Genomic DNA, 27,261 nt, shown 5'->3' on the forward strand with positions numbered 1-27,261 from the left:
CAGTGGTTAACATTTAACTCCTTCACTTATGACCACTGGTAGATGAAACTTACAAATACATTTTAGATACATTTAAGCTGTAATGTACAGAAGCTGAAAGTTGTGAGGGGGGAACAGTTGTCAGGGAATGAGAACATAGGTGCTCTCCTGTTGTTGTGGCAGAGCGACATTCCATTGTCATCACCTCATTAAACATACAGCTTGGAAGAAGATGCTTGTTTTACCTGTTCTGTAACTGTCAATATCTGTTTTTGCTGGTATTTAAAGTTGCACTGTGGGATAGTAATGCTTTTAACTGTGAGTGTACTGATATTGTTACTGATGATTATTGAGGCAAAGCCAGTGAGTTAATTTTCCAACCAAATAGTTGGAGCAAAAGCAGTCAATTAGATAATAATTTTGTATTGAAACCGAATTCTAGAGTCGATTCAGCAAACTTACATGAAATTGACCTCACTTTCAAATTTGCTTTCATAATTTTATTTTGCAGGATAACAAAGCCATTGACCTTTGCCGACTGTGTTGGGGATGAACTTCCGTTAGGATGGGAAACTGTATATGATAAACAAATCGGAATTTATTACATGGACCACATAAATAGTAAGTACAGTGGCACACTTGAGTTGTTACATATGAATGACTTTCCATATTGATCCCCCGGTAGCTAGGAACTCTTTGTAGAGTGAAACAATTGTTACTCTCCAATGCAGCATTAAACTGGACTTCTATCAGTGTCATCAGAAGTGTTGATTAGCTGAGTTCTTCAAAAAGTGAAGCAGTTGTGTAGCTACCTGGCTTGTGTGTGTTGCTCAGGACTGCATGGAATATGTGGAATGCAGAGTTTGAATATCTAAAAGAAGGAGTAAATTTCCCAGGCAGTTTAGTAATAGAAATCTCTCTCAAAATGAGAAGGGTGTTTCTGGCAGAGTGAAGTTTACAAGTTCTTGGAACAATAAATGCCCAAGTGGTTACCTTAACTTCATTTTGTCTTATCCCTTTGATTTTAGCTTTAATATACCAAACATTTTGGAGCTTTGTGAAGGGAGAAAATGATGTAAAGACCACAGCTAAAATAATGGGTCCTTGACCATGCCAGCCTTCTTGGTAGAATTGTTGGGAGCGGTGGTTCTCACCTGGGGCTGGTTTTGCCTCCCAGGGACACATGGTAGTGTCTGGGGCATTTTTCATGGTCATGCCTGGGAGAGGTGCTCCCGGCATCTGGTGGGTGGAGGCCAGGGATGCTGCTCCCCCTCGTGCGTGCCCAGGACGGCCCCCCGAAGAGGCTGAGCCGCCTTGAGTGTCCGTGGTGCCTAGCTGACGCGCTGCTTCCCGCCCTCCTTGCTCTCTGCCGCCTCCTCAGCCTTCCTCCATCTGGGACCAGCTGGGGACCCATTTCTCTCTCAGATTCACATTTCTTCACTCCCCCCTTTTCATTCTAGCTGCCTCGTGTTTCTGTCATCGTCATTACTACCGGGGATCCGAAGTTCCCCTTGGTGTGCTTTCTGTCCTTCAGTTTGTTGAGTGCGGGGGAGGCCGGGGGCGGGGTGCCCAGCATGTGAGTGACGAAGCTCCTTCCACGCTCAGTCCCACGGCTCCTCCTGTCCCCTTAGTGTGATCGACCCGGGCTGGTACCTTTAGGGCTGATTCCTGCATTGTCACCTGCCGGCCGGCCTCTGAGTTCAGCGTTTGGAACTCTGAATGGCGAGGCGTCCTGGCTAGCTCCTGGGGCAGGGGAGTTTCCAATCCGTACCCTCAGCCTTCACGTGACTGCGGCTCTCACCCAGGGATTGGGCAGGGGGGTGAGTGCCGCCCTGGCCCTGCTGCCCTCCCCGGCGGTTATGCCAGTGGCAGGAGGGCTTCCGGGTGGGTCCGCCGCCCTCCCTCTGGCCCGGCTGGCCCGGTGCCCCTGGGCTGCGTGCGGCCGGGCTGTCTGGCCCTTCTGGGCCACCTTCCCTGTGCTGTGGGCCTCTCTGGGCCCGGGCGGCAGTGCTGAACGGCACAGGCATCCGCCTTACACAACGTTTTTGGAAGCCGCCTACCTGCCACTGAGGCCTCTGGCTCGTCTCGTAAACACCAATTGCTCCTCCCTCTGTGTCCCCTTCTTTGCCGCTGGTGTGCCTTGCTGTCCTGCTGGCTGAGTCACAGCGAGCGTCACAGAGCACCTCTGTATGCTGGCCACTCTTGAGGCCCTGGGGACACAGGAAAGTGAGACCCAGGCTCCACCATGAGGATTCAACATGACATGCTGGACTTGGCCATGAACCCGAAAACCGAAGAATCACCACGGACTTTCTTCCGGCCCCCTTGAGTGTAACGGGTGACCCAGCACCATGGGGGATGTGGCTGAAGACATCAGCTCCAGGGTCATACCACCTCCTCCCTCTGAGGCCTTCAGGGAACCCAACTCTTTTTTTTTTCCCCAGGAACATAAAAGATTATTATTATAACAATTAGTACATGGGCCAGAGACCCCATTCCAGAAAACTTGCTCCTGAGAATCTAACTCTTGATAGCACAGCTTTATAGCTCTCTAAAGGCACAGGACCTGGGGAGTCAGATATTAAGTTGGAACTGTGCAGATTGATGGTGACGTGAGGGACCGGAGGGGCCCTGCGTGGATCACCTGCAAGGTTCCCAAGACTCTCGGGTGCACTGGACAGAGTGCGAACGATGCCTGTCGGCCGGGGTGAGTCTCATGGCTGAATCAACGTCAGAGACATCCGGGCACTTATAACAGCTGTGACTCTGCCCGCGCCCCCTCGGCCCACTGAATCTGGACTCCGGGGCTAGGTCAAGACCCCGATTTTTGTTGTCTTTGTTTTTTATTTCCCCATGGGAGCTTTTAAGGCCCAGGGAGGCTTTCTAGGAGGGGCCCTGGGATAGCAGTGTGAAGCGGGGTAGGGGATGTTGCTGGGAGGGGGGTTAAAAAGGAAGGACTTACTTGAAACATCCTAGCAGGTGCTGTGTGTGTCTGGGGCAAAGATAACCTAAAATTTACATTTTTTTAACCATTTTGATGTGAGCTGCACAGAACGTAAAGTTCACCGTTTAAAAGTCTGCAGTTCAGTGGCAATTGGCGCATTCACAGTGTTGTCCAGCTTCCACTTGTATCTAGTTCCAGAACATTTCATCACGCCAAGGTACAACCTTGTGCTTTAAAAAAGGCCATGTGTTAGAGAACCGGAGGCAGAGTTGGGAAGGTCACTTTGGTGAGCGCACGGAGGATGGCTTTTGGCGGGATGAGGCAGGCAGCCTGCGTGTTTTTGGAGAGAGATCGTGAGGGTCTGATTGAAGTAAGGGGAGAAGGAGAGAAGGCGTACGTCAGCCACTGTGATACGCAGGGGCAGGAATTGCCAGTGGTGGATGACCCATGGAATACTCTGTGTGGGGAGAGGAGCGCACGAGTCCTTTGAGGGCGAGTCCCAGGCTGGCTCAGTGGGTAGATCCAGAGGAAGGCGCTTACTCAGAGGGGCAGGCGGGAGACGCAGGCGCTCGTCAGCGTGGCTTCCTCTGCTTTGCTTTGGTTTGTGTAGTGAAAGGGCGCTGTGTGAGAATGAGTTCTGCTTTGGACGAATGACTCAGAATTACTTTGCGTTTGTCCAGGTGGAGATGCCTCTAGGAGGGAGGAGGAAGGAAAGGATGGGCGCTCAGGGGAGAGGTTGGAGCCGGAGGTGGGCGTGAGCCCTTACGGGAGCTGCTAGAGTGAGAGAGCCAGAGCGGAAAACGGGGGATTTATGGGAAGTCCAGGAAGAATGCAGAAGGACGTCGTCTGGCGTGGGAGGTGGGAGAAGGGGAGCGAGCCAGTCACAGGGACAGCAGAGCCCACAGCAGCCTGGCTTGAAGAAGGCAGGGAGAGGAAGCTTGGACGTGTGTCTTAGTTTGACAGGGATGACCTCCTTTGGGTTCATGTCCACTAACATTTACTTAGAGTGTGAAAAGTTGCCTGGTACCGTCTTCCCCTCCATGGAGCTATTACATGTCTACAGAGCTTTCTTCTCCTCCCAAGCGTGGATATGTAAATAGGACATGATCCGCACTCTGGGAGGTTCGTTATATAGACGCTTCCATAATGTACCTCCTGGTAGTTAATTAATTTTCTCATCGACTAGCCATATAACTGCATGATTATTGGTCAACGTAAAGATTTTACTTTGAAGTCCCTTATGTTCTTACCCTTTCAATTTCAGAGCTTACCCAGATTGAGGATCCCAGAGAACAGTGGAGGCGGGAGCAGGAACGGATGCTGAAGGAGTATTTAATTGTAGCCCAGGAGGCCCTCAACGCCAAGAAAGAAATCTACCAGATTAAGCAGCAGCGTTTCGAGCTGGCCCAGGAGGAATACCAGCAGCTGCACAAGATGTGCGAGGATGACGGCCGCTCGTACGCCAGCTGTGAGTTCACCGTCCCCCACGGTTAACACGTGTGACTTCCAGAGCTGTCTCTCTGCTAGGCTTTTTGCAGACACTGAGCTTGAGTCAGGCAAGACAGCTTCCTAAATTTTCTAATCGCAGATTGTTAGGTAGTCAGCCTTCCACACTGGAATCCGACAGTCATTCACTACCGCTCCTTCAGCAAATGTTGATCAAGTGTCCGCCTTGTGCCCAGGCACTGCAACACGGGGGGAGCCCAAGAAAAGAGAGGCCCCTGCCCTCCCGGAGCTTCCATGCGGGTGGGGAAGGGAGAAAATAAACAAGCGTGTTTCAGGTAGTGACACGAAACAGCCTCCTGGCTTCTGTTTGTCAGCGTGGAAAAGGGCTTCACTCAGAGATTTCTGCCGTTATTCCTGCTTGTCTGGGGTGGTCCCTGGGAAGGCCATACGATGGTTTTGTTGGTCCTGGATGGAAAGATTCAGGAGCCTCCACACATGTCAAGCCCCTGTCTCTTTGTAGCATACTTTCTTGGGCAAGACACTGGAGGTGGGGGAACTCAGTATAACGCGGGGAATCAGGGGAACTCTGTCTGCCCCTCGAGTGAGATGGGAGCACACTGACGTCTTCCAAAGGGGACCCCTCCGAGTTTTGGAGGCTGCCGGACATGGCCTCCTGTTTCAGGAGGACTCAGCAGATGCTCAGGAATTGAAGGAATCAGGTCCAGTCACAGAAGCCAAAGCCTCTGGTTACTGACCCAGTCAGTCACTTCCTGAGCCGGTCCCCTCCTGACAAAGTTGTCACGCATAACCGACCACGAGCAGGTGCTTGTGGCCGTGCCCGTCCCGCGTGCCGGTGAGCTTGGGGAGAGTGTATGAACTCGGTACTGCTAGGTTTTATTGTATAAAAACCTAAGTCTGGTTGAGACATGAGGGACTTACTGTGACGTGACTGCCACGTTGCCAGGTATTTGGCTCTGGTGACACAGCTTTGAACGTTAAGGACGTGGTCAAAGCTTTATCCCGTTTTGCAGGTCAGAATGGAGTTGAGGCCAAGGGGCCAAACATATTTTTCACTGCAGCATACAAGCTGTGAAGAAGAGAGCAGTGGGGGTGGGCTTTGCCTCCTGTAGCAGGAATTGAGATGGCTGTGTCTCCATGTGCCATGAGAGAATGCAGGCTCAGGTATGATGGTATGTTGTTTCCAGGCTGCTGCTTCATCTCTTGTTCTTCAGCTATTGATATGTACTAGGTTTTTTTCTTGTTTGTTTCTTCTTTTTTTTTTTTTTTTTGCAGTGCGCGGGCCTCTCACTGTTGCGGCCTCTCCCGTTGCGGAGCATAGGCTCCGGACGCGCAGGCTCAGCAGCCATGGCTCACGGGCCTAGCCGGTCCGCGGCATGTGGGATCATCCCGGACCGGGGCACGAACCCGTGTCCCCTGCATCGGCAGGCGGACTCTCAACCACTGCGCCACCAGGGAAGCCCTTGTTTGTTTCTTTTTAACTGTCCATCAGAATGTGATGGGTCAGCTCAGTGCTAGTTTTTAGAAAAGTCTGGTCTCTTCCTAGTTTTCTTTACTTGTAATGTCTTTCTCTGATTTTGGTATCAGGATAATACTGGCCTTACAGAATGAATTGGGACGTGTTCCCTTCTCCCCAGGCTTTGGAAAGTTCGTGTGGGATTGGTATTAATGCTTTCTTAACAGTTTGATAGAATTCACCAGAAAAGCCATCTGGACCTGGAGGTCTTTGTGGGAATGTTTGTAACTACAAATTCAATACCTCTAATAGATACAGGGCTAGTCAGATTTTCCTGTTTCTTCTTGAATCAGTTTTGGTATTTGTGTGCTTCAAGGAATTCGTCTCTTTCATCTAATCCAAAAATCAGTAAGCTTCTCTGTAAAAGATCAGATAGTGTTTTAGGCTCTGTAGGTCATATGATCTTAGATGCAGCTACTCAACCCTGTTGTTAGACTGCAAAAGCAGCCAGAGATGATACCTAAATGATGTGTGTGGCTTGTTCTGATAAAAGTATAAAAACAGTAACAAGCTGGATTTGGCCCACGGGGAATCTGCTGAATGCTGATCCAAGCTGTCAAGTTTATGAAGTTTTTTGTAGAATTCCTGCATGATTCTTTCAATGTCTGGACGCTGAGCTGGTGTCCTTTCTCGTATTTGTGATATTAATAATTTGTGTCTTAATCAGCACAGCTCAATGTTTATTGATTGTGTGTAGCATTACAGCGAACTGGCTTTTGGTTTTCTTTTTTTTCCCCCCAATTTCTTGTCTGTTTTCTGTTTTATTGGTTTGTCCTCTTTATTATTTCCTTCTTTCTACTTAGTTTGGCTTTAATTTGTTCTTTTTCTACCTTCCTAAATTGGGAGCTTACACCGTTGATTTCAGACCTCTCTTTTTTCTCACATAGCCTCTAAAGGTATAAATTCTCCTCTAAGTACTACTTTAACTGCATCCCACAAATTTTGGTATTTTCATTTTCAGTCAGTTCATAATATTTTCTCATTTTCTTTGAGATTTCTCTCTTGACCCATGGGTTTTTTTAAAAGTAAGTTGTTGGCTTCCCTGATGGTGCAGTGGTTGGAGAGTCTGCCTGCCAATGCAGGGGACACGGGTTCGTGTCCCGGTCCGGGAGGATCTCACATGCCACGGAGCAGCTGGGCCCGTGAGCCATGGCCGCTGAGCCTGTGCATCCCTAGTCTGTGCTCCGCAATGGGAGAGGCCACAACAGTGAGACGCCCGCATACCGCAAAAAAAAAAAAAAAAAAGTTAAGTTGTTGGGGGAATTCCCTGGTGGTCCAGTAGTTAGGATTCCTCGATTTCACTGCTGAGGGCCCGGGTTCAGTCTCTGGTTGGGGAACTAAGATCCTGCAAGCCGAGTGGCATGGCCGAAAAAAAAGTAAGTTGTTGGAACTTTTTAAAGGTATCATGTTGTTGATTTCTAATTTAATTCCATTGTGGTCAGAGACTAGACGTATAAGATTTCGATCTTTTTTTTTTTTTTTTTTTGCGGTACACAGGCCTCTCACTGTTGTGGCCTCTCCCGTTGCGGAGCACAGGCTCCGGACGCGCAGGCTCAGCGGCCATGGCTCACGGGCCCAGCCGCTCCGCGGCATGTGGGATCTTCCCGGACCGGGGCACGAACCCGTGTCCCCTGCATCGGCAGGCGGACTCTCAACCAGTGCGCCACCAGGGAAGCCCAATTTCGATCTTTTGATATCTATTCAGATGACTTTCGGGGCTCGGCATATGGTCTCTTTTAAGTGATCTCATGGACTTGGTGCCTCGAGGTCACACTTGGCTGAAGCATTGGCTTATAACTGTTTCTGAAAGCATATAGTTAGCGATTCTAAACCTTTCCAAAAGTTACTTGGTAGAAGTAGATTGAACCATATACAATTGTCATTTCTGTAGTTTAAAAAGGCCCAAATATTGGCAATTTCGTATGATTCAACCTAATAGAGTATTTCTTCCCAGTAGCCTGTAGGCACCTCATCTGTTCCATGGTCAGGTTGGGTTAGGTCTCCAAAGAGGCTTTCCAGTCAGTCTTTCTAAGATGGGAGAAGCACATATCAGAAAAACCTGGCAGGAAGTTTCTTGCCAGTCATTGAAAGGACAAACTTCATCAAGAGAAGGTGTGTTTTATGTACTGGTTACTGTACTGGTGCAGCCAGGACTTCAGTTGCAGTGAGTGTGGGGACTCGGGACTGGAGCCCTTGAGGATGCAAATATAGGAGGACCTAGTTGCAGCCTATCGGGTTCTATGCCCAGCCCGAGGGGAGGAGTCACATAGCAACGTGGAGCCTAGAGGGTGAGGGCATCCAGAACTTATAGTCCTCTGGAGCTGGGACTTCCCTCAGCATCAGTTTTTGTATTTCCACGGGCTTTTCACTCCGTTGACATTTGGGCAAGTAGGGAATTGCACTCAATTTCATTCTTCCTGTGCTCCGTAGAATTTTATTAATGCCCAGTAAAAAAGAAACACTTGAGATGCTGTCTTTGAAATCATATATGAGGAAACCTTGAGTCAAGGAAGGTGATGACTCTGGGGTGTTGACTTGAGATCCTACCATGAGACTCCACTCCCCAACCCGTGAGAGGTCCCTGCATAGACGCGATCTCTGCCTCTACTCGTGCAGGTGGCATTGGAGGCCAGCTTAGGCCATTTTCATGAAGGGCTGGAGATGCCAGTGGCTCTTGCTGGAGCCTGTCTCCTCAGGGAAAAAGACTACGAATGGAAGCTAGGAACTAATTCAAGCATTTTATCAAATTGCTGCTATCCCTGCGGTTTTTGATCAAGCTCTTTCTTTTTTTTTTTTTTTTTTTTTTTCGGTATGCGGGCCTCTCACTGTTGGCGGCCTCTCCCGTTGTGGAGCACAGGCTCCGGACACGCAGGCTCAGCGGCTATGGCTCACGGGCCCAGCCGCTCTGCGGCACGTGGGATCTTCCCGGACCGGGGCACGAACCGGCGTCCCCTGCATCGGCAGGTGGACTCTCAACCACTGCGCCACCAGGGAAGCCCGATCAGGCTCTTTCAATTTGCCGTTTAACCTGAACTTCATTGAGGATAATTCTGTTAGATATGACTCAAATGAACTATTTCTGGCCACAGGCTAAAGTTCAAGACAATGATCCTGGTGGCTTGTGCTCTAACAGATGTCTCCTACAGAGGTCCGGGCCCACATCAGGAGCTGCTGGTGGCAGGATCCATGGCACACCTGGGCTCCAGTTGGCCACCTGGGTCTGGCACAACCCAGGTCGCTCACATTGTTAGTCATCTAAAGCAGGGCTCCTTGCTCGGGTACTGGGAACAACAGAGGGAGATTGGGACTTATTTCCCATTACTTCCTTCATTGACAGTGACTCCAAGTGAAAGGAAGCAACATGTAACGGGCTAGTGTTTTCCTGCATTGTTGTGATTGCAACACCGTGAAGCACTGTGACACGGTCATGTTATTTTCGGTGTGCACACAGAGACAATATTGGGTAGGCTAAGTTACTTCTTGAAGGTTACATCCCTAGTAAACGGTAGACCTTGGATTTGAACCCAGATCTTTTTGTGTAGCTAGCCTTCAGTGCTGTGTAGTATTTCCGAGACATGGAAGAGTCAGCTCAGAAGAACTGATCGTGGCTTTGGAACAGGCTGCCCTCCCATCGTTCAAGTTACCTGGAAATAAGGACCCATTATAAATTGACAAGTCCGGCAATTTCACAACACTTGAAGGGGCACGTGGAAGGCAGAACGCCTTCTGCTTCTTGATTTTCCTGTGGCCCACTAAACTAGTCATTTAGTTTTCAACAGATATTTCCTTAGCGCCTGGTGTTGGGGACACGATTTATCCTGAACGGCTGATTGTAGGGGAAAATGAGGCAATAATTGTAAACAGAGGAATTCACTAGAAAGTCATTTCCGGTATTGGAGCAGAAGGGCATGGGGGAGGGCAAGGGGAGGGGAAGTGCTCTGTTCCACACCTTTCACAGATTTTCCCCTGAGTTATGGAAGTCATCAGAATAAAACTCTGTTCATTGGAGAGGAAAGATTTTGTGTCAGTGTTGGGCCATCTGGTGCCTGAGAATATCCAAGCCTTAACTTTTTTGTCTCTGACCAAAACAAAGTCATGCTTTGCTGGATTTGAGCACACATCCCCGTGAGACTAAGACCCCAACTCTGCTTTAGTTCTGTTCGCTTATGAGCTAGCTGCCTTGGGCCCAGTCCTGTCCAATGCTCTGTAGAACCCTGGCATGGAACTCTTCACTACAAAGGACTCAGTCTCTAAGACGCACCCAGTACTTTCTCTGCAGCTCCATTTTGTAGAGTTTTCTCCTACTTTCTTTGCTGCAATATTTTCTTCTGTTTGCCTTCTTTTTAAACACTGAATACATTCGTTATTTCAGAAACTTTTTTTTCATTGTTCCTGAGAAACTCTGGCCTCCGGATGCGTTCAGATGAAGTATATGACCAGTTGCAGGACCTTTCAGAAGGAATTCTTGCTTGGGGTAAATTATAGTCTGAATCACAGGTCAGCGAATTTTGGCCCGCAGGCTGAATCCTGTCCACTCTGGGTGTTTTGTAAATAAACTTTTATTGGGACCTAGCAAGGTCCATTCACTTACCCATTGTCTGTAGCAGCTACAGTTGCAGAGTTGAGGAACTGAGACAGAGAGTGTATGGCCCACAAAGCCAGAAATATTTACTATTTGGTCCTTTGCAGAAGAATCTGCACCAGTGGTTCTCAACCCTGGCTGCACTGGAGGAATCTCCCGAAGGGCTTTTAAAAACTCTTCTGTCCGGGCCCCAGTGCCACCCCTAGAGATTTGGGTTTAATTGGCCTTGGCTGGGGCCAGACACTTTTTTTTTAAAGCTCCCCAGGGGATTCCCAGAGTTGAGATCTACTGATTGTGATCCTTTCTTCCAGCAGCAAGAGTATGGCTTTGTTTGTTACCCTGGCTCCTGGGAGCTCCCAGAAGCCTACAGCCAAAGTCTCTTCGGGTGCCTGGGAAAGAGTCAGCCTTATCTCCGGTGAGAAAGCGCTGACCCGCCCTGCATTCCTGGCTCAGGGGGCTGGCTCGGGCGGTGGGGAAGCTTGACCTTATCAGTCCTCTGTCCGGCCCGCATTCTTTCTGAGGCTCCAGGCCCATCCCACAAAGACTGTCTTCCCTTGTTTCCCTGGTGAAGGTTTCTCATCTCCTGCCTAGCTGAGGATAAGGGCCACAGTCCATCCATTCAGCCCTTCGTTTTCCTGCACGCAGGCATGTTGGAGCAGGCAGGAAAAAAATGGCTCACGCAGCATCTTCCCAGGTATTAGTTGGCAGGACTCAATCTCGAAGGTTGTTGCAGAGCACACATGTTTACCAGATCTCCTCGTCTGCCCTAGAGAGGGACTTCTTGGTTTGGATTTGGTGGGCTCTTGTGTTACTTCTGTAGGTTACCTCTCAGTGGGCTAGTTTGATTTTTTTGTTCCTTTGCTTCTGGTACCTTTAAAAAAGAGGTCATGCCCTCTTTAGTTGGCCTCGGTTGTTTACGGGCATGCCTTGGTCGGCTCTGGTAATTAGTACCTGTCAGCACGGAAACTGTCCAGGCTTGCCGTCCTCTGTGCCGGAGTCCTCCTGGGCTCCCTCCAGCAGCTCGCTGCAGCGCCGATACCTGGAAGGCGTACACCTGGTCTTAAGGAGCCGTCAGCCTGCCCAGAGGAGGTCTTTGGAGCAGGACTACCCTCTTTTAAAGCATGTCATCCGCCTGGGGCGATCTTGGGTTCTCACGGTCCAGAGGAGCCCTGTGTGTAAGAGGAGATGGACACAGAGGCAGACATGGACACATTTCCCCCTTTTAATAACCCATAAAATCGAAATCCAAAGTAATTACTGGGGTCTGCAGCATTTTGAGTGCTAAATAACACAGATTGAGTTCTCCTGTTGCGCACCGGGGAGCCGGAGGGCCATTTCTTTTTAATTTGGAAAAGCTAATGTGAGCCACAGGAGCCCAAGTTCTAGACAGAAGTCCCTCTTTGACTGATGGCAGAATGTAGGTCAAGTCACTACACACTCAGCCTTCATTTCTAAAGTGGGGAAACGTAATCGCCATCCCTCACAAAGATTTTATGAGGATAGATGAAATAAATGTGACAGCTACCCTATAATAGCAAGGTATAGTAATTTACATTGGTGAGGTCCAGTTCAGCTATAACCTTCTGATTATATCATCCAAAGCAATGCTGTATGCCTGAGCGGCTTCCTTAAGCTGTTTAATAGCTCTGCCCACTCAAACTCTTCAAGTGAGAAGAAAGCTTCAGAGGTGAAAGTCTCATATTTATCCTAAACCTTGAGATTGGAGACGTGTCTTAACAGAGGAAGATGTTTCTTTTTCTAAGTATTGTGGTGTATGTGCCATTAAAAATGAGGTCCAGGGCTTCCCTGGTGGCGCAGTGGTTGAGAGTCTGCCTGCCGATGCAGGGGACACGGGTTTGTGCCCCGGTCCGGGAGGATCCCACATGCCGCGGAGCGGCTGGGCCCGTGAGCCATGGCCGCTGAGCCTGCGCGTCCAGAGCCTATGCTCCGCAACGGGAGAGGCCACAACAGTGAGAGGCCCGCGTACCGCAAAAAAATAAAAAAATGAAAAATGCGGTCCAGAGTCTTGAGCTTTTTCCTTGGACTCCACAAATGGGTTCCATTAGACTTACTGGCAGACATGAGGAACTGAGAATCTATCTTTACAAACTGAATTATATCATTAGAAGATCTGCCAGTGTTTATCACTCTCCTTAGCATGTGAAGATAAAACATACTCACTGTCTTAGGTACTTGAGTTGCCTTTTACCTCATTCCAGTCCTGGAATTTTATAGCTCTAGAGACCATGGCAAAGGTAACATGAGTGGTATCAATACGTAAAACCTTTTACCATTTAGGATGTTTTCAGCTGTAAGTAGCAGAAAAGACTAACTCCCCTCGGCCTGGACAATAAGGCTGTCATTGTCACTTAGCAGCATCCTCCAGGGGGTGGTGGGCCTCCCCATCGGTGGACTGGGCAGCTCAGCGATGTCGTGGTTTATCAGGACCCCCCTCCAGGACTGGTCCAGGCTGAGTGTCCTGGGGGAGAGGCGGATGCCTAAGTGCCTCAGGGCTCTGTTAGTTATGCAGGAGAACTGGGGGCAGGTTGCCATGTATCTGTCCATCTGTACCCACTACACCTCCAGCGTGCGCTTCAAGGCTCTTTGCTAATTTTCCCTATGAAACTGCACAGACAGAAAGAGTTTTGGCAACGATTTCAGATCGTTACTGATGTTTAACATTGCGGTTAACTTCCCTGGACTTTGGTGGTGGGGTTACTTTCTACCCGGAATGGGAAAGATCCCAGGTGGTAACTGTTGGCATTGTCTTCCTCAGCTGCAAGGTGACAAGTGGCCCCACGTGGAAGGAGTCAGCAAGCCGTGGGTTTATTTGCATGTTGTCTGGGCCCCAGTGGAAGCCCCTTAAGCTCAGGTTCGGGAACCTTAAGTCCCAGGAGTTTAATGTGGAGATTTTATAGAAATAACTTCTGCCTCTTAAGGGCATTGTCTGAGGTGTTGCTTTCATTACTGGTCTTAAATGAGACCAAAGAGTCAGGCAAGATGGAGGTTCTAGGATTTGGAAATAAACATTCTTCGTCTTAGAAAGAACTCTATTTAAGAAACATTTTACTCTGTGTTTTTGAGAGATTAGAATTCTAAATATAAGAACATTTGAGATAAATTTGGCAGACAGCTCCTCCAGATATTTATTTCCAGTAGATTCTAGTAATTTGAAATTCTGACTGGGGCTTAGAATAGTAGATTTTCCATAGAACTGTATTTTTTAAAAAACAGGAGATATCTGAACAGCTCAAATTAAGTTGGGATGTGGTTCTATTTGCTGATGTGGTTCTATTTGAGGATATTAAATACTCTTGCTGTTTAAACCACTTGATGGCTTTCTAAAATAAATTTATTTATTTATTTTTGGCTGCGTTGAGTCTTCGTTGCTGTGCGCGGGCTTTCTCTAGTTGCGGCGAGCAGGGACTACTCTTCATTGCGGTGCACGGGCTTCTCATTGCGGTGGCTTCTCTTGCTGCGGAGCACGGGCTCTAGGCACGCGGGCTTCAGTAGTTGTGGTGAAAGGGCTTAGTTGCTCCGAAGCATGTGGGGTTCTCCCGGACCAGGGCTCGCACTCGTGTCCCCTGACTTGGCAGGCGGATTCTTAACCACTGCGCCACCAGGGAAGCCCCACTTGATGGCTTTGAGTCAGCTTCTCCAATATGAAATCAGGAGATGATTAGAAACTAGTTTCTAGATGTTGACATGTAAGTTACCTGAATGACAGCCTTTGGTACCCAGATCAAAGGAGTAAAAGCATGGATGCTGGCCCTGCTGATGGGTCTTCTGAGCAGGTGAAACTAATGAAAATGACCCGGAGGCAGATTACACCAGTGTGGGGTGACTCTCAGATGAAGAAGGAGGAGCCTCCACAACTCAGGAAGGGACAGGAACCAAGTCACTGCAGCTCCAAGGCCTAAGAGAAAGGAGACAGAAGCATCAAGAAAAAGGGATGCAGAGAGGTGGATGGGGTGATAGAAATTAGAAATGGCGGAAATGGGAAGGAAATCCAAGAAAACGTGGATATATGTATATGTATAGCTGATTCATTTTGCTGTACAGTAGAAACTAACACAACATTGTAAAGCAACTATACTCCAATAAAAATTAATTTAAAAAAATAAAGAAAAAGAAAGAAAAAAGAGAAAGAAACAGCAGCAAGCTGCTTCAGTTGCTGAGACAGCGGAGAGGGCGTGGCTGACTGTGCTTTAGCACACAGCTGGATGGCTGAGCGCGCCTCATTCACCCCCAGGTATTAGCCGTCTAATCACGATGCTGTGTCTGTTAAAAGGCTTTAAATCACGTGTGCTGCACCGCTGAAGAAAGCATTTATCTATGCAATGTGATTTAGCTAAACATCCCTCAAAAACAAGCTGCTTAGAATAACAGCGTGGGTGCTTTGCTTCAGCTTTCGGGGAACCAAAAACGTGGAAGAATAGCTTTTCCTCAAGCCTGCCAGATACTGATACGTGACTAGAAAGTTGTCTTTTTCATTTTACAAATCTTTGGGGTTTTTTTTCTTTCTTATGTCAAAAATCGTTCATGTGGAGACTATAGATATGAAGAGAGTGAATATAAAATCTTTTGCAATGAAACCATTGAGAACAGCAGTCAAATTTTGGGTTCTTTTCTTCCAGTGACTTCCATGGGTGCATGCATTTTAAAAGGAAGTAAAAATGGGTTCATACTGTATGTACTGTTTACATAGTTAGAATAGTTTTCTATACCATAACTGTACCCCTCCCCCTGTGTATATATGGTTTTTAACCGTAGTAGTTTTGCAGTTGAAGTAAACAGAGTTTTGATTTACTTATAGCCATATATTTTATTATGTGGAATCACATAGAAGGGCCTCATGCAAAAATCAAACATCAGGATTCAAGGTTGTAAAATGTTAATTCTTCAGGAGCCAGCGCCAACTTGGAAGTCTGAGACTGAGAATTAACTACTTAATATGGTGAATCAGAAGTTCCTATCTGTGTGTATTTATTTACTTTAAAGGATCCATTATAAAATAAAATATTTTCCTTCTGTTTAGCCTTCTTTGGATATTCAACAAATACAAAGTACGACCCATACCAAATTAAAGCAGAAATAGCAAGTCGTCGGGATAGGGTGAGTAAAACGAATATTTTCACAACTAGAAGCCCCGTATGTCTTTTTATGTAACATCACTTATCATGGTTCATTTTATGGTGGCCAGTGTGTATAACACCCATATTTTAGTAAGATTTTCCATTTCATGAACTATTACCACATTTGGTTTTACTTTCCACTTTTTTTTTTCCGATGGGAAGGGAAAAGTTTCATTTTAAAGCCTCAGCCCATCTAACAAAAAATCACCTGTGTCCCTCAGTGTGTTTCATGGGGCTAGATTCACCCCGTTTGGAAAGATTTGGTGACATTGGGGCCCGACCTCAGAGGGCTGCTTCCCTGTATTAGTGGGCTGCCAGGCCTGTCCCTCAGTAGCGTTAGCAGCTGCTGTTCTTCCCTGGTGGCTGTATTCCCAGAGAAATCTTGCCTACGATGGCGTTTGACCAGAAGGTACCGGTGCTCCCTGCCAGTGGTGCCGGGTTCTTTGTGTGCCACCGTGTTCCATCCCTTCAACCCCTTGTCTTGGGTGTCTGGAAGCGGGGACGGGAGATATCTTAGAGGCCAAGCCTCCTGTCCTGGTGTCTCAGTCCGTAAACCAGAGTGTCTCTTTTAGTGCCGTGGTTCTCACATTCTAGTACACCAACGAAAAACACCTGGGGCATCAGTTCAAAGTGTGAGCTCCAGACACCCCCCGCCTTGCCCCCACCAAGTTTTAACAAGGCCTGGAGTGGGTCCTATCATCTCTTTAAATAAGCACTGCAGGCGACTGACTTCCAGGTAGTGGGAAGCCATGCTTTGAGCAACAGGGTTTCCTAGGTGGGATCTGTGGGTAGTAAGCAGAAGAGAGGATGAAAAAAGTATGACAAAGTTTGCTCGTTGCAATGTGTAAATCAGTACCTTGAAAAAGAAAATCATTGCTGGTTCCAGGGCTCCACGTGGTAGAAAGCTGTTCGTGACCCGGGCCTTTTGTGTCTAAGCGAGCCGGCCCCTCTGCCAGGGCTGTTGGATATGCCAGGGCTGTTTGATATGCCAGGGTTAGAAGGTCATGGAGAGAATGGGTGACCCTGTGAATTGCAAGGTAGTCAGAAACTTAGATGACAATGCTAACAACTGTAGAAATCATTTTTCACAGCTTCTTTTTGTGGAAAAAAAAATGTAATTTGTCTTTAGCTTTCCAGATTAAAACGAGAGCTGACCCAGATGAAGCAAGAACTGCAGTACAAAGAAAAGGGGGTGGAGACCCTGCAAGAGTGAGTGGCCTGCAGTGACAGAGGGAGAGTTTCCCTGCGATTTCCTGTTTGGTGCCAGGACATGTGTCCTAAAGCTTCATGGGTGTTCACTTTTATGCTTTTATTTATGCTTATTATTTGCCAATCCTACGGATCAGATCTCTCTTTTCCCTGAAGATAGTTCGTTCTTGTTTCCTTGGGAAATAAGACCTTTATTTTATATTTACGCACATTCTTGATAGCTGTGCTGTCTGAAACACACATGGCTATTTACATTTGAATTCCTGTTTTGTTAGTTTTAATCTCTTAAATTTTTTAATTCTAAAGTTGAAATTAATTGAAGTTAAATAAAATTAAAATTTTAGATCCCAACCGTAGTAGCCACATCTGAAATGCTCAGTCACATGTGACTAGTGCAGGTTTTTTCCACCTCAGTGCTCGTGACATTTTGGACCAGATAACTGTTTGTGGTGGAGCTGTCCTGTGCACCAGAGGATGTTTAGCAGCACCCCTGGCCTTGACCCCCTAGATGCCAGTAGCACCCTCTTACCCAGTTGTGACAGCCAAAAATGTCTCCAGATATTGCCAAGTGTTTCCCGGAGGGCATGTTTGTCCCAAGTTGAGGACCACTGGGCTAGTGGCCACTGCATTGGGCAGCACAGATAACATTTCCATCCTCACAGTACTTTCAGTTGGGCAGCCTGATCTATAGGTGTTCCTCCTATAAAATTGACATCTTTACAATTAGAACTTTATCCCTACTAAGAGTTTGGGGATGAAGTTCTTATCATTTGTGAGTTATATGAAGTGAGCAAATTCAATGAACAGGAGTTATTTTATAAATGGTGATATTGGTGGTCTGAAAGAATTAATTTTCCTAAGAAAGGGCATTGTATGCTTGTTGGTCCAAAGTATATTCCCTTTTGATTCAGAGCCTGGTTTCACTTGCTGAACTTGGGCTTGTGCTTCATACCTTCTGTGTTGACTCTTCTCATGTGTCAATGGGGACTGTCGTAGCTCGGTTGCTCTGACAAAATACTGTAGACTGAATGACTTAAAGAGCAGACATTTACTTCTCACAGTTCTGGAGGCTGGAAGTCTAAGGTCACGGCGCTGGCAAATTCATTGTCAGATGACTGCCTTTTTGCTGTGTCTTGACATGGTGCTGTTTTTGGGTGGGGGGCTCTGGTCTCTGGTGTCTCTTCTGTTTCTTTAAGGACACTAATCCCTTCATGGGGCCCCACCCTCATGACCTCATCTAAATCTAATCACCCCCAAAGGCCCCGTTTCCAAATACCATCCTCTTGGGGGTTAGGGCTAACCATATGAAGTTTGGGGGGCATGAACATTCAGTCCATAGCAGTGATCATTGGGCTAAATTGTCCAAGTGCAGCACCAGTGCCTGCTACATAGTCAGCCTTCAGTAAATGGCAGGAATCCACGTGGCTACCATTTCTTGGTAAATGTGGGCAGCGTGCCACTCTCTTGCATCCTGTGTGCAGACACAATGACAGTGTGTCAAATGTGGTTGCAGTATTACTCTTTATAGGGAGGTTACACAGAATGTGTTTGACAAAGATAATGATCCCACCTCACATAAAGGGTAATTAACGGGCGCGTCAAACCCTGTTGTTTAACATGAGGTTGACATTCACTTTGTTAATCACCCAGGATTAGTTTGGTTGATGATTCGTCTGTCCGCTTTTTATTAAGGACATATTATAGACACCAGGGGAGACACGATAGAAAGGTGAGCTGGGTCTTGCCTGGAGGGGCTTGGCTTTTCTGGCCCTGAGACACTGCCATGCCCCCTGCAGGTCCCCCATGTGGCAGGGTTTGGTAAGCTGTCCACGTGCTTAGCATGAGCTGCAGGCTTTTAACCTTACAGTCAGCTTTTTGCTTTCTCTACCACTACCTGTAGCAGTGTGTGTGTGTGCACGTTCTCTGGTGATTTGGATCTACAATGGGAGTTCCTTTAATTATCCCTAGTCAGTACAGCTTTTTATTTCTTTTTTTTTTTTTTACATGCCAGAGTCTTTACTTTTAAATGATTTTCAGTACACCACGTAGTAACATGTAGCAAGTTCCTGAATTCCATCATCTAGTAATTTTTTAAATTTATTTTTTATTGAAATTGATTTACAGTGTTGTGTTAATGACTGCTGTGCAGCAAAGTTGACTCAGTTATACACACGCTCACATTCTTTTTCATATTATTTTCCATTATGGTTTATCACAGGATATTGAATAGAGTTCCCTGTGCTATATGGTAGGACTATCATCTAGTAATTTTGATTAAGGGAAACTAAAAGCAGCCCAAACAATGATACTAGTACCCATTATTCTAACTCTTAGCCGGAAAGGACTATTTTAAGGCTGGCTGCTGCATCACATAGGTTACAAATAACTATTTACTACTTTTTCATAGATAAAGCCCCTGACCTTCAAGAAAGATTTAGGGGAAAAAAATTCATCTCTTTCTTTCTTAAGAAAATTTTTTTTTGACTACATCTAAGAAAGAAAAAGTCAGTATTGATATATATGCTGCTTGAGCAAAAAGGCATAGGAAAAAAGTGTATACCCATTAAATTTCCAAGAAATATGAGGTAAAAAGATAAAATCTTGGGACTTCCCTGGTGGCACACTGGTTAAGAATCCACCTGCCAGTGCAGGGGACACGAGTTCGAACCCTGGTCTGGGAAGATCCCACACGCCGCGGAGCAACTAAACCCACGTGCCACAGCTACTGAGCCTGCGCTCTAGAGCCCATGAGCCACAACTACTGAAGCCCGTGCGCCGCAACTACTGAAGCCTGCGTGCCTAGAGCCTGTGCTCCGCAGCAAGAGAAGCCACCGCAATGAGAAGCCTGCGCACTGCAATGAAGAGTAGGCCCCGCTCACGACAACTAGAGAAAGCCCGCGCACAGCAACGAAGACTGAACACAGCCAAAAATAAAGACATAAATAAATAAATATTAAAAAGATAAAAATCTTTGGATAAGCCCTAAGTTTGTACAAAGAAGCTAGATTTGCTGTTCTGCAGAAAGTGAAGGGACCTACTATATAACATACAGAAATAATTTAATGACTTTTCGCAAGACTATGACTCAAGCCTTGCTAAAGCTTCATATTCCATGAAGGGATCGAAAATGCCAATCCATGCAACAACAGGTGGTTTTTTTCTTCCTTTATCTGTTTTTGTGGTAGTTTTTGTGGATTTCTGGCTGGATGTCACAGTCAAAGGCCAAGAGGTTATCCAGGAGTTCATCCCTGTTCTGCCGGAAGTAGGTCTGGAGGATGGTCATCTTCTCCTGGGGGTCCTCCACTTCAGTGCTGCAACTGCCATGGGATCCCAGAACCGCGGCCTCCTTGGCCTTGAACTCCTTCTCCCTCTGCAGGCGGTACTGTTCAATTCCAGCCTGGGCTGCTGCTTTGGCCTGCTTCAGCCTCCAGTTCTTTTCTTGTGGTCCTCGTCCACCTCCTTGGCGGCCCGCTTCTCGGCCTGGAGCAGCTGCTGGATGCCCTGCGACCGACTGGCCATGGTGGCGGCAATTCCAAGGCGGCAGAGAGCCGCCTAAATCGGCTCGACCGTCCCCTCGGGTCAGTTGACCCAGCCGCCCAAGCAGTACAGCTTTTTAAAAAAGTTTTGCTTAAACAAATCAAGCTGCATTTTCAATATCGGCTACTGGTTTTGTTACTCATTTTGTCCATCTGCCGTGGTGCTTCCTGGCGCAGCAATACCTGTTCTGTGATTTTACGCCATACAGCCCTGCCTGCCTCCAGATGCTCCCATGCCTGCTGGGTGCTTCTCTGTGCACCGTGGCCGTGCCTTCCTGTGTCACTTCTGCTAAAGGGCTGGATCAGAAAAAAGCAGAAGCAAATCATTTAATTTGGCAGGTCTTCACAGGTTGCTTGGACTGTCCAGTTGAATTGGAGGTTGATTTCCTTCTTTCATTTGGCCACACTGTAGCTTTCTCTCTTCACCAGGGCGAACCAAGACTTCCCAGCGTCTCTAGATAATAGTGACTTTTCATGCTGGGCCTCACGCAGTTAATTTAGCTCTCACTCGCTGAAGCTCTGGTGCAGGTGATCGGGTTTCAGGGTGGTTCAGGAACACTGAGGTCACATGGGATCCCCGAGCCTCAGAGGGAAGCCCCGGCCGGCACCTTCCCCCATTGGCCCTGGCTTCTGTAGCAGGACTGCTGGGCCCAGTGCCTCTTCCTCTGCTCGGCCTCCATCCCTCTGGCCACCTCCATTTCTTTACGCGAAGACAATGGTTATATTGCAACGTCAGGGCTCAGGTGACAGAGAAAACCCCTTCCCCTTAGCATTGCTAGGAAGGAAATTCATCTCTTGTAGTCAAGGTAATTTTAAGACTAGGAAAAGACGGCCTCAGTTGCTCCGGGTTTATTGGACAGGAAGCAGAAGCTGGTCTGGGAAGAGTTATAACTTTACACCTGCAGCCGGAGCGGAGTATGAGTTGTGCGCTTGCAGAGAGAAGGGCCAGTGCTGTTTGATCTTCTTTCTGCTTTCCTTAGCAAGAATCCTTAGCGATAGGAAACATGCCCGCTGCCAAGGGGACGGTCCTCACTGCTGGATACCCACCCTCCCCAGTGGAGGCTGACGGGTGGCCTGAGGGAAAGTTCTGGACCTGGCCTTGGTCCTGGGGGACCCAGCCCAGCTTTCCAGATGGAGCTGCCTCTCGAGGCAGCTTCTAGTTGGTTGCTGTGTTGTCACTGCAAATGGTCGGTCACTCTATGCTGTGACACGAGCTCACGGGAAGGAGAGGAAACAAGGGTGCTTGTGCCGTGCTTAAAACGCTTTGCCAGTGAAAAGTAGACTGATACCTTCCTCTGAGTTACACAGGCCATGTGTGAGATGAAAACAGCCTCTTTATTTATCTGGTATTGCAGATTGGCTCTTGTGTTTGGATCAAATCATGCAGACAGGTATTATTTATTGAGAAATTTGGAAAGCCTCTGGTAAGCATCGATAATGTGATTACCCCACCCCTGCTGTGAAATCCCAAGTCTGAGCACAGATAATACGTGAGCTGTTACATGTAAATGGGCTTCTCAGATATTATTTCCAACATCAACTTAAGGCAGAGACCCTAGATTTTCCTCCAGAAAATTTTCTGCTGTTCTTGCTTCCCAGAATAGCCCGTGTATTTTTTTCCAGAGCACCTCACCGAGAGTTTGGCTACTTATAACATTTTAAACTCGACTTGTTTATCTTGGTGAACTTTCCTGGCTAGCAAGGAAATCCATCATTATGCTTGGATCCAAGTGAGGAAAAAAGAACCTTTTGTATTTTTTTTTAAGTCTATGTATGTTAATTTTTGTAGATGGGAGCTGGCCGTGAACACATTCTCTGGGTTAATGATAGAACGCGTGTGTGTGTGTATAATGTATATAAACTTTTAATGATGGAAAATGTCAAATATACACAAAAGTAGAGAGAATGGTATAAGGGAACCTTTCTGTACCCCTCACCCTGCTTCAACAACTAACCACACAATGGCCAGTCTTGTTTTGTCTGTCACACAGCCTCATCGCCCAAGCTCTTACCGCATTATTGAAGCAAATCCCAGAGTCATATTTCATCCATAAATGTCTCTCCTAAAGTAACGGACTCCTTTTGAAAACATAACTATAATACCTGTGCCACTTAGTAGCAATCTCTTAATGTTGTCCTTTCTCCAGCAAGTGTTCCCATCTCCCTGGTTTGTTTGGGTCCGGGTTCCGACAAGGTCCACACCGTACGTTTGATTAGTGTGTCTCTTAATCTCTACCCTCCTCTTCTTTTTTCCTTCCTTTCTTCCTGCTGACATCTTATTTGTTGAAGAAGCTACTTTGCTTGTCCCAAAGAATTGCCCTGATACTGGATTTTGCTGCTTGAACGTGCACGGCGTCACTTAACACGCTCCACTGTCCCCTGCTATTTACGTAAACGGGTGTCATTAATCCGAGAGGCTTGATCTGACTCAAGTTCAGTTTCATTTTCTTTTCCTTTTGGTCAGGAGGTGCACACTCTCTGGTTGTCTCTTTTTTTGTGTGGTATGAAGATTATTAGTGGGGTCTGGCATTGTCAGCCTGATACATCCATTTGTAATGTTTCCCATCAGCTTTTCACGTAATGCTGTGCACGTGTAGACACAAGAGGTTTCAGGATAAGTTCTCGAAGGTGGGTTTGCTGGGTCACAGGGTAAAGGCATTGGCCGTATTCTCCTCGGGAGGATGGCACCATTTTGCATTCCCACCACTAGGTAGATGCGTGTTCCTGTTCCAGCCACGTGGCCAGCAGAATGTGTTGTCACTCACGCTTTTGCATTTCTACCAGTCTTATCGGTGAGAGATAGTGTCTCAGTGTCGTTGTAATTTGCATTTCTCTTGAAGCCCTTTATAAACGTCTTTAGAAAATAGGAGCAACGTTTACAAGTCATGAAAGTCTTCAGAAAAATCAAACTTTTCCAGTGAAAGAGCTACTGGGTATCGCTGCCCCAAAGTTTCTGAAGCTTGTTTTGAAAAACTGTCTTCATGTAACTCATGGTTAGCACCCGGGGGCAAGGGGGGAGGAGCTAGAATGAGGATGTCCGCAGCTTCCCAAATGGGTGATGCCCAAGAACGTGCTGGATGTGCCAATGGGTAGGGGAGAGCTCCCTCTTTAGTGACGCTAGACCTCCTGGGCGTCTGGAATGTTCCTCCTGTTCGACTGTGAGGTGTCCTGCAACCGGGAAGCTCGTTTAACATCACTTCTCCCTGAGTTTCCCACGCTTCTGTGCCACCAGAGCTTTTTCCCGCCGTGCCACCTGTAACGTCCCCAAGTGCCGATGTGGTGGCTGCTCGTCCTCACGCCAGCCATGGGGTTCTTGTAAAGTGTCTCCACTGCGTGGCCCCTGGTGGCTCTCTCACTTAGAATATGATCCAGACTGCAGATGAGTTGGCCCCCATCCTCACCTCGTTCCCCCAGTGTCCCCCTCACTCACCTGCGTCAGCCCGCAGTGCAACTCGCAGCTCCTTGTGCCTGGAACTCTCTCCCCAAGTCTCTCGCGCCTGTCCCCTCCCTTCCATAGTTCTCTGGACAAATGGCATCTCGCCAAGGTCCCTGCTCACCACTGTGTCTAAACAGCAGCCCTCTCCCCACCCTCTATCCCTACACCTGGCTTCGTTTTCCTTGGACCACCAGTTGCTGCCTGACCCGGTGGTTTCTTTCTTGTCATCTGTGTCCTCGCCTAGTGTCACGCTGTGCGAGGATGCGGACTTGGCCTGGTTCCATACTCGGTCCTTGGGATGCAGCCAGCTCCGGGTGCAGGGCAGGGCTTGGTGGGGTGAGGGGACCAGCCCGGGGGCCGTGCGGCACTGCTCCTGGGTCACCAGGACCCCCTGGGCCAGGGCCTGGGCTGCGAGCATCGGGGAGGTCGCTGCATCGGCCCAGGTGCCTTCTTATTAACTGCCCTCTAGCGTTTCCTTCTCTGCTTCTTACTGTGTTATATTGTGTTTTAAGAAATCCTATTTCTATCACTGCTGTTCAGATCACAGAAAGGGGTGCTCATTAAACGCACCAGTACCCACTTTCCGTGAGGTGTGTTCTTAGCCCCTGGGTCAGCCTCTTTGCTTTGAGCCTTTTAATTGCTTGATGACATTCTTCCGCTTTGGGATGCTGTGATGAAGTTAAGCCCGTGTGTCTCCTGCAATAAGAGAGAGTGACTGCACTCTGCGGACCATTCGATACCACAACGAGGCAGCATTAGACCTCGGAATTAGCATTTTCTGTCCGAGGGGATTTAGTGGTTTCAGAAGAGAACGGGATTGTTCACAGGTAGCGCAGGCTTAGACCAGCAGTATCCCATTACCGTAGCACAGAAGCTACAGCCCATGCTAAAAGGCCAGCGCTCCTCAGATAACAGTAAAACATACAGAAATGGGGGCGGAAACAAAAAGAGCGTTGTTCCCGTCGTGAGATGGGTCTGGCGTTCCACGCAGGACCGGCTGCTGATAGAAAGCTGCCGGAAGCTTTGTGAGGGTTGTTCAAGGCCCCCTGCCAGGGCTGGTGATGTAAAAGGTAGAGTTGTAACAACACTTCTCATTCTTGGGGCTTGTAATGTGTGGTATTAACGTGGGATATCTTTCGAGGCCTGGCAGCCCTTTTCTTCAAGATGTGGGTTTAAGAATCCATTTGGTTTTAGTTTTGTCGGACCAGTTCTCTTGACATCTTTTTTTTTTTTTAATTAATTAGTTTATATTTATTTTTGGCTGCGTTGGGTCTTCGTTGCTGCGTGCAGTCTTTCTCTAGTTGCGGCGAGCAGGGGCTACTCTTGGTTGCGGTGCGAGGGCTTCTCATTGCAGTGGCTTCTCTTGTTGCGGAGCACGGGTTCTAAGCGCATGGGCTTCAGTAGCTGTGGCACGTGGGCTCAGTAGTTGTGGCACGCAGTCTCAGTATTTGTGGCTTGCGGGCTCTAGAGCACAGGCTCAGTAGTTGTGGCTCACGGGCTTAGTTGCTCGGCGGCATGTGGGATCTTCCTGGACCAGGGCTTGAACCCGTGTCCCCTGCATTGGCAGGCGGATTCTTAACCACTGCACCACCAGGGAAGCCCTTCTCTTGACATCTTAAGTTGAACAACAAATATGGACACTTGAGGGCAGTGGGAGGGGGAGGTTGATGAGAATCATCTTGAAGATGCTTTCTTAGCGGTGTGTGGTCAGCATTTGAAGCTGTGCCTTCTTTTCTCTCTAACCGTTTCTTTCAAAGGCAGCCAGTAAAGAGCACCAGTTTACTTTGGGACAACATTTGACTGGCTATGTGGGTGGCCCTCAGATTTGACACAATGCGAGTTTGGAGGCCTTGACCCTGAATGTATTGCTAGCCCGGCAACAGAAGAGGATGAGTGTGGTGTGAGGGGCCTCAGTGTGAAGCTCACTGTGCCTCTTATTGGCTGTGTGACCTTGAGCAAGTCACTTAACCTTCCCGAAGCTGCTGCAAAATGTTGAGGGGTGAAAAGTAAAGGCTGTGTGGTCTGTGTCCTGGGTTTTTTTTTTTTACACTGGGTCTTAGTCCATTCAGGCTGCGTAACAAAGTGCCATAGACCGGCCGGCTTATAAACAACAGAAATTCATTTCTCATAGTTCTGGAGACTGGAAATCCAAGTTCAGGGTGCCAGCATGGTCAGGTTCTGTGTCTGGTGAGAGCCAGCTTCCCACTTCACAAATGGCCATCTTCTCGCCGTGTCCTCACATGGCGGAAGGGGCAGGGGAGCTCCCTGGGGCCTCTTTCATAAGGGCACTGATCCCATTCATGAGGGCTTCTCCCTCATGACCTGATCACCTCCCAAGGGCCCCGCCACCTGATCCTGTCATCCTGGGCATTAGGATTCCAGCGCGTGGGTGCTGGGGGGACAGAAGCATGCACATCACGTCGCACTGCGTAATAACTTGTGTTCTTACTAATGCCGTCTTTTGTTGAGCCCTTGTCAACTTTCCGTCGTCTTATTTGAGATGTATAAGCACTGTTTTGAGCTCTTAATTAAAATTAAAAAAATAAAATAAAAAAAATAATAAAATAAAATTAAAAAAAATTAAAAAAAGAAAAAGCTCTTTGGCAGTCACAGATGTTATGATTTTCTTCACGAAATGGAATATATTGATATTTTAGAAAGTACCAAATCATTGAGTATATCCTCCGAATTTGACCAAAGATTTAGAGGGAATTTGAGAAAAGGGAGAAAACTCCCAAATAAGTGAATTTTTGCAGATGCGATGGAAGAGGGTGCCTGTCCTTTGAAGTTTTTGCTAGATGATAAAGCAGGTGGGCCCTATCTTGGCCACTGTGAGCAGGAGGGTACCCAGGGGTAGCAAGGGCCATCGCTGCACCTGGTGATCCAGTTCGGGCTTGACACCTGGGAGGTGTAGGTTTGAACCTTGGCTCTGCCAGATCTCAGCTTGTCCTCTTGGGCTACTTAATCTCTCTAAGCCTCAATTTTTCCATTATAAAGTCTGAGAAGATTGTGCTTATCTCATAAAACTGTTGAGGGGATTAAATGAGATGACAGACATAAAGCATGCAACAAGACTCTGTCACCTAGTAGTAGGTGCTTGATACACTGAACTATTTTAATATGCTATTGATATAATTATATGATTTAGTCAAGTAATATGTACTGTATCAAATATGGCTATATAAGGTTATATTTATATAATAATAACTTTTTACATAATTATATATTCTACAGTAATACGTAACTATTTTTAAACAATAGTGTTTCAGAGATTCCTAGAACTTTGAGATCATCTTCTCTAATAGCTTTCACACCTTTTAACAGTGGAATCTTTTCCCCTTTCCTTCCCCTCAAATGACACCTTCTGTGGAAGCAGACTGTCTCAGACGGAGCAAAGGGACGGGCTTGCCGAAGCAGGGGTGAGGGTCCCCGAGCCCTGTGTGGGTTCTCCCTTTACTCC

At 47.4% G+C, this 27,261-nt stretch overlaps 1 protein-coding gene and 1 pseudogene across 3 annotated transcripts in view; one reads left to right on the forward strand and one right to left on the reverse strand.

Moving 5' to 3' along the window:
* The window catches only part of WWC3 (WWC family member 3), a 123,758-nt gene that overhangs the window by 43,114 nt on the left and 53,383 nt on the right, over positions 1-27,261 (forward strand). For all 3 annotated transcript variants that reach the window (XM_032618783.1, XM_032618781.1, XM_032618782.1), the window contains exons 2-5: positions 491-600; positions 4,188-4,391; positions 15,524-15,600; positions 16,750-16,829. In XM_032618783.1, the coding sequence (XP_032474674.1) occupies positions 491-600; positions 4,188-4,391; positions 15,524-15,600; positions 16,750-16,829 (471 nt within the window). The remainder of the gene's footprint in view (positions 1-490; positions 601-4,187; positions 4,392-15,523; positions 15,601-16,749; positions 16,830-27,261) is intronic.
* LOC116746991 lies at positions 19,910-20,348 on the reverse strand (annotated as a pseudogene).

Source organism: Phocoena sinus, chromosome X, assembly GCF_008692025.1.
Source record: "Phocoena sinus isolate mPhoSin1 chromosome X, mPhoSin1.pri, whole genome shotgun sequence".
Lineage (NCBI taxonomy): Eukaryota > Metazoa > Chordata > Mammalia > Artiodactyla > Phocoenidae > Phocoena > Phocoena sinus.